A 12,312-nucleotide genomic window follows, 5' to 3' on the forward strand; every position below is an offset into this window, starting at 1 on the left:
AGCGCCCCCGCGGGAGCGGGAAACGAACAGCGCCGGTGCCACGGGAAACGAACAGCGCCGGTGCCACCGTGCCACGGGAACCGGGAAACGAACAGCGCCGGGGCCACCGTGCCATGGAGCCGGGAAACGAACAGCGCCGGTGCCACCGTGCCATGGAGCCGGGAAACGAACAGCGCCGGTGCCACCGTGCCACGGAGCCGGGAAACGAACAGCGCCCGGTGCCACCGTGCCGTGGAGCGACACCGGCCCCGAGCAGCCCCGGCCGGGGCACTGCCAGGGATCCAGGGGCAGCCCCAGCTGCTCTGGGCACGCTGTGCCAGGGCCTGCCCGCCCTGCCAGGGAACAATTCCCAATTCCCAATCTCCCATCCATCCCTGCCCTCTGGCAGTGGGAGCCATTCCCTGTGTCCTGTCCCTCCATCCTTGTCCCCAGTCCCTCTCCAGCTCTCCTGGAGCCCCTTCAGGTCCTGGAAGGGGCTCTGAGCTCTCCCTGGAGCTTTCTCCTCTCCAGTGAGGTTGAACTCTGCATTAAGCTCCTCAAACCTGTACCACACCTCCTCTGACCCTTCAGATGCTCCTTTCTTCTTGGCATTTCAAATTTGTTTGTTTTGTTCTTGTTGGTTTGGGGTTTTTTTGTTTGTTTGTTTATTTTCAATGTTAAAGATTAAGTCCCTACGAATTCTGATGTTAAAAAGAAAAAACACTTTTGAACAGAATTGGTAGAAAAAAAGTAGCAAGATCCAAATCTTATGGGCGGACTTCAGCAGCCTGCTAAGAGGCTGGCACAGCAGCAACATTTCCAACTTACAAAATAGCTACTTAAATTAACAGCACTAATCCATAACTTGTTTTACCAGTTTGAAAAAGGACACAGTTATTTATTTCAGGTAACATATCTATGCCTACCGATTTGGAGTTCATGTGTAATTTTGATGTTGTTGAAATAATCTAATTATTGATAAGCAATCCTTAACTTATCTTTATTAGTGACAAGTTTCACTGGCACCTTTAGAAATAATGAAAAAAAATTGCAAAGTAAAAAAAAAAAACTAATACACAGCAAATTTAATTTCTCCGCTTCTACACTTGGAAGTTTTTCCTCACAATGAGGAAAGTTAAAACAACCCCTCTAGGTATGCAAGATGTAATTCACTAAGTGGCCCATGGTTCCAGAGGGGATACAGAACTGAAGTGCCTCACAGAGTTAATGCAGTGGAGCTGGTGGGAAATTTAATTTCTCTGCTTCTACACTTGGAAGCTTTTCCCCACAATGAGGAAAGTTAAAACAACCCCTCCAGGTAAGCAAGATGTAATTCAGTAAGTGGCCCACGGTTCCAGAGGGATACAGAACTGAAGTGCCTCACAGAGTTAATGCAGTGGAGCTGGTGGGACAGGGACTGAAAGGAGCAGCCATAAATCTGATATGTTTTTTGTTGACTTATGCAGAGGGGAAATCAGAAGACACTGAGCTTGGGCAGTAAAACCCATGTGATTTCACTCAGCAGGAGTGGTTTTGCTGTGCTTGAAGCAAACTGTCAGGTGTGTCCCTCGAGGGAGGGACAGAGGACAGGAGGCAGTGTCCAGAGAAGCACGAGGTCACAGTGTCCTCTTCCAGTCCCCTCCTTACCCCTGATGCCAAGGAGACCCTTGGTACACCCACCCGCCTCCCCAGCACTCCCGAGGTGGTATTGGGTCACTTTTCCCCAAAACACACAGCTGCAGAATATCCCAAACCCCCTCCCAGCCCAGTCCTTCAAATACTGACAAGAAACATGGCAGGGAACCTCTTGCACCTCTGCAAGGGATGTTTAATAGTTTTCCTTTTTGAAACCAACGTTCCACACACACCCAGCGGGGTCCGAGTGCCTCTCCAGCACCTGTGGGTCCCTAAGGCACTCAGGAGGGAGCTCAGCAGGAGAAATCCAGCGGGAATGTTTCCACCACGTGGCACCAGCAGTGAATTCTGCAGCAGCTCTGCCCAGGACTGCACCCGTTGGATTGGTGTGAGGGTGAGTCCTGCACCAGCTCCCTGGGAATTTGGCAACTTTGTCATCACCAGCTCACTCTTCTCACCCCCGCCTGGGGGGAGTCTCAGTGCTCCCACTGCTTTTGAGAATGAATATTCAAATTTTACTAAGACAGTTTGGATAACCAATGGATTGGTTTTCCCCCTCTCAACTCACCCCTTCCAAAGGCCCACGTGCCCTCCCTTGGGAAGCACCTCCAGCTCCAGCTGCAGGACTCAAGGCTCAGAGGATTGTGCGTGATTCCAGTCCTACCTTACAGCATTTTGCCATCAAGAAAGTACCTTGAACGTAAATCAAACTGCCTTGAAACAGCGGAAATAAATTAAACAAATGTAATTTGCTTATAAAAATAGTTTCTTAGAAATCTTTAAAGCTTATAAAAGCCAGAAAATACATTTAAAAGAATCTCCGGAACATTTCATCCTTCGAGGCGTTGTTACAGTTCAGAAAGCGAGAAGAAGCAAAGCCCACAGACATCTCACACTGATCTTCCCACAAGGAATTCCACAGCACCATGCTTAACCTCCATGTCACAATGCCTCGGGCATCCTTCCCCGGCTCAGCTGCCCTGTCAGATCACTTCTGTGTGAAAATAAAAGCTGGCACTCAGCTGGCAATGCTGCTGCCTCTACAGCCACGGCACGAGGAGCTTTCCCAGAGGTGCCCCTATGGAATCAGCAGCTCTGGAGGCAGGGGTAAGCATGGGGCACGGAGGTGCTGCTTTAGCCATTCCTTTCTGAACTGCCCGTGCCGTGGGGAGGGCAGCGGTGCCGCACACCGCCCTGCCTCGGCCACGCAGATCTCCCTGGCGCGGCACAGGAACACCGACGTTCCGGGGTGCTGATTATGGGCTATGTCTTTGTAATAAAACTAAAACCACCTTGCTGGTCCATCCAACACCTAAGTGCATCAGTTGCTCCTCTTGCACTTCCACGAGGACTGGCCTTCGTCCTGCAGCTTTTTGAATTTTGGTCCAAGGAAGAACCACCAGGCGAAGCCCAGGATGACGCAGACGACGGACTCCACGTAGTAGCCGTCCAGGGTGGTCACACAGGAGCCCCCAGCTGCTGTGCACAGCTGAAACAGAGCACAGGGCAATGCACTGAGCACACAGCTCTCCAGAGCTGCAGGCTCTCCCTGCTCTGCTCAGGACTAAATGGAGCTGTTTACTCTTTGTTGTTTCCTATGCAGTTGGTCACAGAGGCTTTTGAGCTTATCAGCAGCAGGAAAAGTAACAAAGCACCAAACCTGCTCTAGACAGGTGGGAAATGGAGCACATCAGCCCAAAGGGCAAACTCCAGCAAACAGACACAGCCCCGCTGTCAATGCTGGCCCGCAGGTGCAACCACTGCTCCCAACCTCACAGAAAAAGGTGATTTTTTTCCCTAGCCATCCATGCTGTGGACTCCCCAGACCTGGAAGTGTCTAAAGCCAGGCTGGACAGGGCTGGGAGCAACCTGGGATAGTGGAAGGTGTCCCTGCCCATGGCAGGGCTGGCTTTCAGGTCCTTCCAATCCAAACCATTCCATGATTCCGTACGTAGGACAAACACGCCCAGGATGGTTTTGAACTGGAAGACAAACACCCAGCGTTCACAGGGTGATTGTACAGCCCAGGATTGTTTCTGCTATTGTTTGGCTTTCAACGCTGCTCTAATCCCAGGATTAATCAACTCTCTTGAGCTGAGGCTCTGCCAGCATTTTCATTATTCTGAGACATGTCAAAATCAGATTAGGAATAAGAAGGGGGTGGTGGTGGAAAGTCACCAACCAGGAGGATGTGAGAAAAGATCAGAGGAGTAAGGTGAAGGAGGAAGGACTCAACCTGAGTAGAAGCTGAGACACAAGGAACCTAATTAGTGACAGGTTAATGAGCAAGAGGCTGGGAAAGCATCTGCTGCAGAAGCAGTTTCCCCTTGCACCAACAAAAACTGCAACTCCAGTTCAGACAAGTCATGCTGGACTCCAGAACACTTTGATCATTTAGAGAACCTCCACGTCCTAGAGCATCCTGGCATTCAGGAGTGAAACAAATCTCAGTCATGGGCACAGAAAAAAAAACCAAAAAAACAACCCCCAAACATTTCCACTCTTCAGCCACGTCAAATGTCTCATTTGCTGTGAGGAGGTGAATTTGAAATGTTGCTTTCCCAGCAGTTTTGTGTCCTGTTGTTTGATCTGTGTACAGCAAGTTCTTTGTTCTCTTCCACAGGGCTCCCAGAACTGGGCAGGCAGCCAGTCCCACTTGATTTCACGGGGAAAGTGGACACCAAAATCAGAGAGCAGAGCAGCATCTTGGAGAAGGTATCAAGGCAGGCAGATAAGAAGCCTCCAGGGAGACAGGAAGAAGAAAAACCTACCACAGAAATGGAGGGCCCTGGGAGACAGAGAGGCTGCCAAGGACAGAGCCCCTGACTGCACAACTCCAAGCCACACCTACAGGTTCCTCACGCTGCACAGAATGTGACACCAGTCTGGAGCTTCTACTCCAGCTCAGCACGGGAAGAAAAAGCTCCCTACTCTGCAGCTGCAAACCCTGGGTAATGGGTACTTATTCAGAGTGCACAGCTGCTAACAGACTGGATTTTATCAGACAGGAAAATGAGCACCATCAGTGGGCATTTGTGAGCACAAGCCATCCATTGTGAAGGTTTCCAAAGGAAGCCATTTAACTGGGACACTGAGCAGAGACCCCCCAGCCCCCAGACTCACCTCTGTGGCCGCTGCAGTGGCACAGGTGTGGCCCTGGGCCCCGGCACACTCCTTCACTGTCAGGGGGTCCACCAGCCACAGGGCCACCGTGGAGGGCCAGTTGCCCCCCAGGTTGGAGACGGTGTTGAGCAGGGTCATGTAGGTGCCCCCGATGAGCGGGTCGCTGACCTTGGCGTTGAAGGCCATGATGGCCACGTACATGCTGTACAGGGTGATCTGGGGACACACACAGGCCAGAGACAACTGAAACCCTGCTGAGACACCCCCTGAGCTCAGCAGCACTGACTGGGAAATGATGCCAGCAGCAGCTCCTCCTGCAGCCTGTCCCTTTCTGCGCTAACTCGGGCAGTGGCCTTGCTGCTCGGCTCAAGTCATGCTGCAACAGACCCAGCCTCACATGCACTGGCATGACTTGGGCTGTCAAACTGAAATACAATCAGCCAGCTAAAACACAACCCTCTGCATTTAAAAATCACCTCTCAAGGCCCTGCATTCCAGTTCTGATCACCGTGTATCAGGTGCTTGTTTCCCAAGTCTTTGGATCAGATCCATTATGATGTTCCTCCAACAACTGAGTTTTTTTCCTAGGCCCAGCATCACATAACTTTATTTATTTGCACAACCAGTATACTCATCAGCATGCCTACCAAGCTCAGGCACAGTTCTGGGGTTTCTCCAGCTCCTCTGTGCTTTTGAGCTTCTGGGTCTGGGGAAAAAGCAATCTGGGGAACCACCCCAGACATGGAGAACTCTAAGTAGCTCACAGATTATGTCCAATGGAGCACATGGAATAGGGAGGAGTAACAGCAGCAAGAGTATTAGAAGTCAGTTCTGCCACACAGCACAGGTCAGGCTTGGGGGATTCCAGTGTGACCCAGGACAAGACAGGGAACAGCATTTCCCCTCCCCACACCGGGAGTGTTACCTGGTGTAGAGCATAACTCAGCACCACCACAGCGTAGTAGTAGACAGGAAATCCTCCTTCATGCTTTACTTTAGGAGCCCACCACACCAGGAAAGCGAATTCCAGGCCAAGCAGCAACCTGGAGGGATGAGAAAAACGATTTGTTATTTCAAGTAATTCTTCCCATGTGTTTCCTCAACACAAAGCGACCACTGACCAACCACAGAGAGTGCATTACAGTAGTTTAGATCCAAATAGTTACACCTATTTTTACCTCAGAATTAGATATCAAATATTTGACAAGCAGTGCCATTGTTAGTTAGGAGCAGGAGAGCACTGCTCTAATGCTGCTGTACATGCACATCCCAAACACCTCATGCTCTGCTTCCACACAGTGACACTGCATGAACCAGACAGTTCAACTCACTGTGACAATCCTGACACACTTCTTTGGACCTGGAAGTCAGAGAGTTACACACAAAACCCTACAGGTGATCTGAACACACAAACTGAGCACACATATTACTGTGTTCCACTAACATGAGGCTTTACCTGTAAGGCATTGCTTTGTAGAAGGTGTTCAGGGGCTGGGGGCCCGCTGTGTATTTGCTGATAACCAGAGGCAAGATGATCTGCAAAGGAACCATTGGAACTGCCAGCAGAGCCAGGTGCTCTTTGGGGACTCCCTCCTCCACCAGTTTGAGTCCTGTTACAGCATCTGCTGCTGAAAACCCAACCTGCAATGTCAGGGAGACAAAATAAGCCAAGGAGAACAGGGAGTTTGGCTAGAAATGCAATTTACTCCCTATCACGTAAATTGAGAAATGGCATACAGAACACGCTGTCACTGAAGTCACTTCTGCCCTGATGTGATTTCCAAGTAAGTTCTACATGTTCTGCACTTGCACACTCTTACTGTCACCAGCCAAAACTATTCCAGGAACATTAAGTAGCACTGCCATTCATTCCTGTGCCTTCCCTGCTGCTGGCATCCTCAGTGTCCAGCTAGGAGCCACGGAAACAGCTTGGACAGAGCTGGGGATTCTGGGCTAAAAACAAACATTTTCTGTCCTTTTAACTGCAGGCTACACAGCCTGTTTAAAAATGTACTTTACTTTAACACTACATTGCCACCAAACTTCTCTTCAAGGTTTGTGTCAAACACAAAAGCTCTCACAAAGCTTTTCTGCTGCACGGCCCTGCTCAGCACAAGGAGATTACCCATTCTGCTTGAATTTCATGTGAAAATTCACAACTCTTGTGGCAGCCAACAGCAAAACTAAGTTACATTCAGCAGCCTTCTAGAGCCTGATGCCAGCATTGAACAATTCTTAAAGGTATTTACGTACTTTTGAAGTGAGGATCAAGAGACAGAAAGTAAGAACTGCTGGCATCTTGATTATTGAGAATAGCAGCCTGTATGTGTCAGTGATGCCTTTTGTTTCTTCCTTTGCTGGTATTAGCTCCTGGTTTTCCTTTTTCAAAAAGGCAACTAATGTAGTGGTAATCAAGAAGACAGCTCCCCAGAAAAACAGGAAATCTGGAGGGGAAAATAAAACAAAATAAAATTTTCTTTGTAGCAGCCACGATTGACAGTTGTAGAACACAAACCTAACAATCAAAGTGGAATAAAAACAAGCAGCAAAAGCAAACCACAAGCACAGGTCTACATACAGTGAGTGCCACAGCTCTGCCCTCCTCTGAAAGGAGGTGTTTGCTGGAGCTGGGGCAGAGGAGCAGCAGCAAACCAGGTCACCTCCCTGCTGTTTGGGGGCTTATTACCACAGTGAGCGTGTTGGAGGAGGAACAGAAGCAAAAATGAACGTGTTGAAGGATTACACACACAGCCACTACAGGCTGATAAAGGAGGAAAACCACATTAATAGTTAGAAAACAGGGAAGAACCTCCAGAGGCAGAACTCCTTGCCAGCTCCTCCCTTACCCTGCAGTCAGGGAACCACTCTGTGCCTCAGCTCTACATCCCTATCGAATATCCATCTCCCACCTGCAGGAAACAGGGGTTTAGGAGGCTGAAGATGGCCTGAGGAAAGCTTTTACAGAGTTGTAAGGAGCCCTCAGATGTGTCTGGCTGACGTGGATCCTTGGCAGCATTCCAGTGCTCCGTTTAGGCAGATCAGTATCTGCTAAACCGTGGATGTGGGGCAGTAAAAAACCACCAGAGAGTACTTGCTGATTTAGGGAACGGCCAGTTCAAGATCATCCTCTCCTCTGCCTCTACGACAGAGGCAGGAAAGAGCTCAGCCATGGCAGGGGGTAGGACAGGAGAAGCCTTTAGCCCTCCTGGGCAGGAGCAGCTCCAGCAGCTCCGGGAGACCCGGCAGGAGCAGCTGGGGCTGGGGAAAGGAAGGGCAGAGACAAAGCTCCGGGCAATCATCGCCTGCTCCTCGTGCACAGCAGGGAAGCGTGGAAGAAATGCACGGGCTGCTCCAGGTGTGTCCCACCATCCCCGGGGTTACAGAAAAAACGCTTTTCATGCCATTTCTGCTACTTCTCCCCTTCCTAAAATAAACGTGACCTCACAAGCATCAGATTGCTCTCTCTTAAAAAAATAAGGTGCCCTGAAGAGACATTCTCAAGGAAAGATGCATTTTCTGAGAGTCTCACCAACCACAGCTGCTGGCTACAAAGGATGTAGAGGAGCAGTTCTCTAATAATAACCCTGAGCATTATCACTGCAGTGAGAGACACACAGTGCAAGGATGGGGATAGAAATAGCTCTGAGCATCATCACATGAGTGCTCCTGATCAGGGCAGCCCTGTCAGCTGCAGCACAGCACTGCAGGGGCTGCATCAGCAACAAAGCAAAGCAAGAAAAAAAGAAAAAAAACCACCACATACATATATATATATATATAGTAGTTACGACAAAAAAGGGTTTTTGAGGCTGAGGCAGTTTACATAAAAATAAGGCACATTTCCTTTCAAATGCAAGGAACCTCACTAACAGGCTACGAGCAAGAGAACTTTGAAATCAGAGTTTGCATAAGGGATTTCAAGGACAAACTTTCTGGTCCCACCACTGCTGCTTCCCCCATCCCTATTTTGTTTCTGCAGCTACACTGCTACTAACAAAATAAACCACTGAGATGGGGCAAAACAAGTTTTTAAACTAGATCAGGGATGGATCAGGCTGGAAAACAGCCATGAAGAAGGTACCCAGGTGGTACAGGTACCCAGGATCCCCTCCCAGGAGGAGGGGTGCTCCACAGTCCCTGGCACAGGTATGTGGGGGTGGCCTTTAAGGGGCACCTTTGTCCTGTGTTCACTCTTTCTTTCCCTGTCCTTCCCTTTCCCTGGAACGGGCAAACCAGGCAGGAATCACAAACCCAGCCAGGGAGCTTCCCCTGCTTTAAAAAAAGATAACTCACCTGAACAGCAAGTGCTAAATAAACCCCTGGGTGTGCCAGGACAATCAGCCCACAGAAGGGCTTTTCCTGTTTCCTCCTCTGGCATTTCAGCCTGGCACAGCCCAACACAGCCTTTGCTTTGGTGAATTTGATGATGGGTTTACATTTGTCCACATTATTTCCTGAAGTTAATGAGAACAATGAATGCTGCTGCTGCTTCTCAGCAACTCAAAGCTGACTTAGGATCACAGAGTATCTTGAGTTGGGACAGACCCACAGCTCATCCCAGCTCCTGGCCTGGCACAACACAACCCTGGCAGTGCTGTCCAAAGGCTCCTGGAGCTCTGGCAGCCTCGGGGCTGTGCCCATTCCCTGGGGAGCCTGGGCAGTGCCAGCAGCCTCTGGGGAAGAAGCTTTCCCTGATATCCAAACTAAACATCCCCTGACCAGCTCCAGCTGTTCCCTCTGGGTGCTGCCCCTCTGGATCATGGAGTGTTGACTTTGTTCTTTCCCTGGCACTGGGCTCAGCCTACAAGAAAAGCACTCAGAGATCTGAGCTGTCAGAGAACATTCACCTTTTCCAGCAGTGAAGTTTTCTGCTGCTTTACCTGCCCAAACCTGCTCATTACAGCCAGGGCAAGGACCAGTGAGCCCCTGTGCTCCTTGGTGAGCTGGTTATTCCTGCTGCTCTCGGCTGCTCCAGGGAAACACCAAACTGTGCCACTCACACGAGTGAGAAACAGAAATCTCTTACAGTTTTACTACCTGAAAAACCATATCCTGCAACTACAGTGTCAGTTATTTGCTGTTCTTACTCCACCCACATCATTACTCCAGGGCAGGTTAAAGAGGTGGCATTGCTGCTGTTTGGGTTTGGGGATAACATCTTTTAAAAACAGCCCTTTTGTAGTAGTAACAAACACATTTATAAAAAGAGCCCTGAGAGAAAAAACCTTTAAACAACCAAAACCCTGGGCAGTAAGGGAAGTACAGCCAAGCCAAGCTGTCTGAACAGCAGTGGCTGCAAGTTGCATCAGCAGCAAAGACGTCAGTGTGCACTGCAATGAGAGGATGGACACGCCAGCCCAGAGCTGCACAGCTCCAGGGAAAGCCAGGAACCTGCTGGGACACTTGGAGGGCCACTCTGTGCTCCCTGACACAGGCCAGGCACGAGGCTGGCAGCAGGGAGCACAGAGGAGGACTGGTGAGCAGTGCTGAGAGCTGCAGAGACCAGGCAAGCACAGCAGCTGCGGACACTGCTGTCCTGATTCATCCCTGAGGAACGGGCAGGGCAGAAAGCAAAGCTGCCCTTCACACGACAATTCCAGCCTGTTCTGGCACACCTGAGCTTTGAGATGGCACAGGCAAGGCAACAGTGTTAGGGGGAGCAGAGATTGAGACCATGGAGATCCCTGCCAGGGTCACCCTGAGGCTGCCAGATTCCTGTCCTCCCTCACCCTTGCAACCAAACCAGCTGCACATGAAGCATCTCCAGGGTAATACCCCTAACATCAACCACCACACAGAGCACTTCTGAGAAAAATCCCAAACCCCATCAGACAGAAACATCCCTCCTCTGATGGCCAGTTATGCTTGGATTACCACACTCCATTTAATTGCTAAAGAGAAGAAGCAAATCCCCCTTAATTTACTGAAATAAGGCCTTCCTTGAGAAACTGGCTACATGCTCAGCCCTGAACACTTTCACCTCTGTTCTGTGAAAAATATATCTGAAGAAACTTTTTTTTTTGGTTTCCCTCTTTCTTCTTCCCACATGGAGACTTTGCCTTGCTTTTTTTAAAGAGTAATCTACTCCACGCCCATTAAACTAGGAAGGAAAAAAAAGAGTTCTTCCAAAGTGCTTAGGTCAGTCAAGACAATGACGAGGCAGGTTTTCCACACGCTTTAGCCCAGAAAAGTCTGAAGTCCAGTGCATGTAGCAGTGGCTGTGCTTTCCCACGGGGCAAGGGACAAACCAAACCTGTTTGGTTCCCAGCATCAAACCACAGAGGGGTCCAGGCACAGGGAAGAAGCATCCTGAGGAAGATACAACCATTATTATCAGGAAAAAACCCTTCCCTGTGAGGGCAGGCCGTGGCACAGGGTGCCCGGAGCAGCTGTGGCTGCCCCTGGATCCCTGGCAGTGCCCAAGGCCGGGCCGGACACTGGGGCTGGCAGCACAGGGGGCAGTGGGAGGTGTCCCTCCGTGGCAGGGAATCTCTTTAGCCCCTTCCAAAGCAGCGCACGGCTCCGTGCCGGCACACCCGTACCTGAGAGGGTGACGATGCCCCGCGGCTGCGGCTCGAAGCGCAGGTACTTGTTGCAGAAGGAGGCGGACTCCAGGGCCAGGAAGAGCACGTTCCCCAGGAAGTAGCCGGCCGTCTGCCCCACCGAGTTGCAGGTGGAGGCGTAGCCCACGTTCTCCCGGGACAGCATGGTGAGCGCCCAGCCGTCCACCGCGATGTCCTGCGTGGCCGCCAGGAACTCGAAGAGGAAGAAGGTGACGGTCAGGGCCGCCACGTCGGGGCCGCGGCCGCGGCCGTCGCCCAGCAGCGCGTCCACCTGCGTGGACATGTAGATCATGAAGAGCCCCAGCACGTACTGCGTGGGCACCAGCCACGACTTGCGGCGCCCGAAGCCCCGCAGGTACACGGCGTCCACCAAGGGCGCCCACAGCAGCTTCAGGCTGAAGGGCCAGAACACGAAGCTGAAGAAGGCCTGGTCGGTGTAGCTGGCGTTCTTGCTCTGCAGGATGAGCGGCACGCTGCCCGCCAGCCCCAGCGGGATGCCCTGCAGCACGTACAGCACCAGCAGCAGCAGGATGCTGCCCAGCTCCGCGCGGTACCCCCGCGCCGGCGCCGGCAGCAGCGCCTCGGTGTCCCCGGGCAGCCCGTCGTGGGGCGGGTCGCCCGTCAGGTCCAGGCTGTGCTGGCGGGTGGCGGCGCGGCGCTGCCGGCCGCCCTCCTCGGCGGCGATGGCGGGCGCCATGTCCGGCAGCGGCCCGGCAGCGGCCCCGGCGCCGCCGCGCTGAGGGAACCGCCCCGCCCCGCGCGGGCCAGGCGTGGCCGCCCCTCATTGGTGCACTGTGAGTGACGTCATGCACAGCACCGCCCCGCTGACCCTGATTGACGGGGCAGGGGCAGCGGGACCGGAACCGGGAACCGGCGTTGGGGTCGGGATCACGGGGCGTCTCCGTGCCCGGGAAAGGCTGAGGGAGCTGGGGCTATTCAGCCTCGAGAGGGGCCCTCAGCCCTGGCTGTCCCTGGGTTCAGGGAGGGTCAGAGCTCTGCTCTGCCAGGCTCT

At 51.9% G+C, this 12,312-nt stretch overlaps 1 protein-coding gene across 1 annotated transcript; it reads right to left on the reverse strand.

The window, feature by feature from the left end:
• Positions 1–1,772: 1,772 nt before the first annotated feature.
• Positions 1,773–12,028, reverse strand: SLC33A1 (solute carrier family 33 member 1). The gene is made up of 6 exons (XM_041405977.1): positions 11,280–12,028; positions 6,991–7,181; positions 6,194–6,378; positions 5,663–5,780; positions 4,738–4,953; positions 1,773–3,103 (listed from the first exon to the last, which is right to left on the reverse strand). The coding sequence occupies exons 1-6, from the start codon at positions 11,995–11,997 to the stop codon at positions 2,936–2,938; spliced, it is 1,596 nt and encodes a 531-aa protein (XP_041261911.1). The 5' UTR covers positions 11,998–12,028; the 3' UTR covers positions 1,773–2,935.
• Positions 12,029–12,312: the final 284 nt, after the last annotated feature.

The sequence above is a fragment of the Onychostruthus taczanowskii genome, unplaced genomic scaffold (genome assembly GCF_017590055.1).
Source record: "Onychostruthus taczanowskii isolate IOZ18803 unplaced genomic scaffold, ASM1759005v1 scaffold24, whole genome shotgun sequence".
Lineage (NCBI taxonomy): Eukaryota > Metazoa > Chordata > Aves > Passeriformes > Passeridae > Onychostruthus > Onychostruthus taczanowskii.

Coding starts and splice junctions, on each gene's coding strand:
- SLC33A1 (XM_041405977.1), bottom strand. CDS start 11,997: ATGGCGCCCGCCATCGCCGCCGAGGAGGGCGGCCGGCAGCGCCGCGCC. Junction 6,379..6,990: donor TCTTGATCCTCACTTCAAAA/GTACGTAAATAC, acceptor CTGACATTGCAG/GTTGGGTTTTCAGCAGCAGA. Junction 4,954..5,662: donor TGAGTTATGCTCTACACCAG/GTAACACTCCCG, acceptor GTGTGTCCCCAG/ATCACCCTGTACAGCATGTA.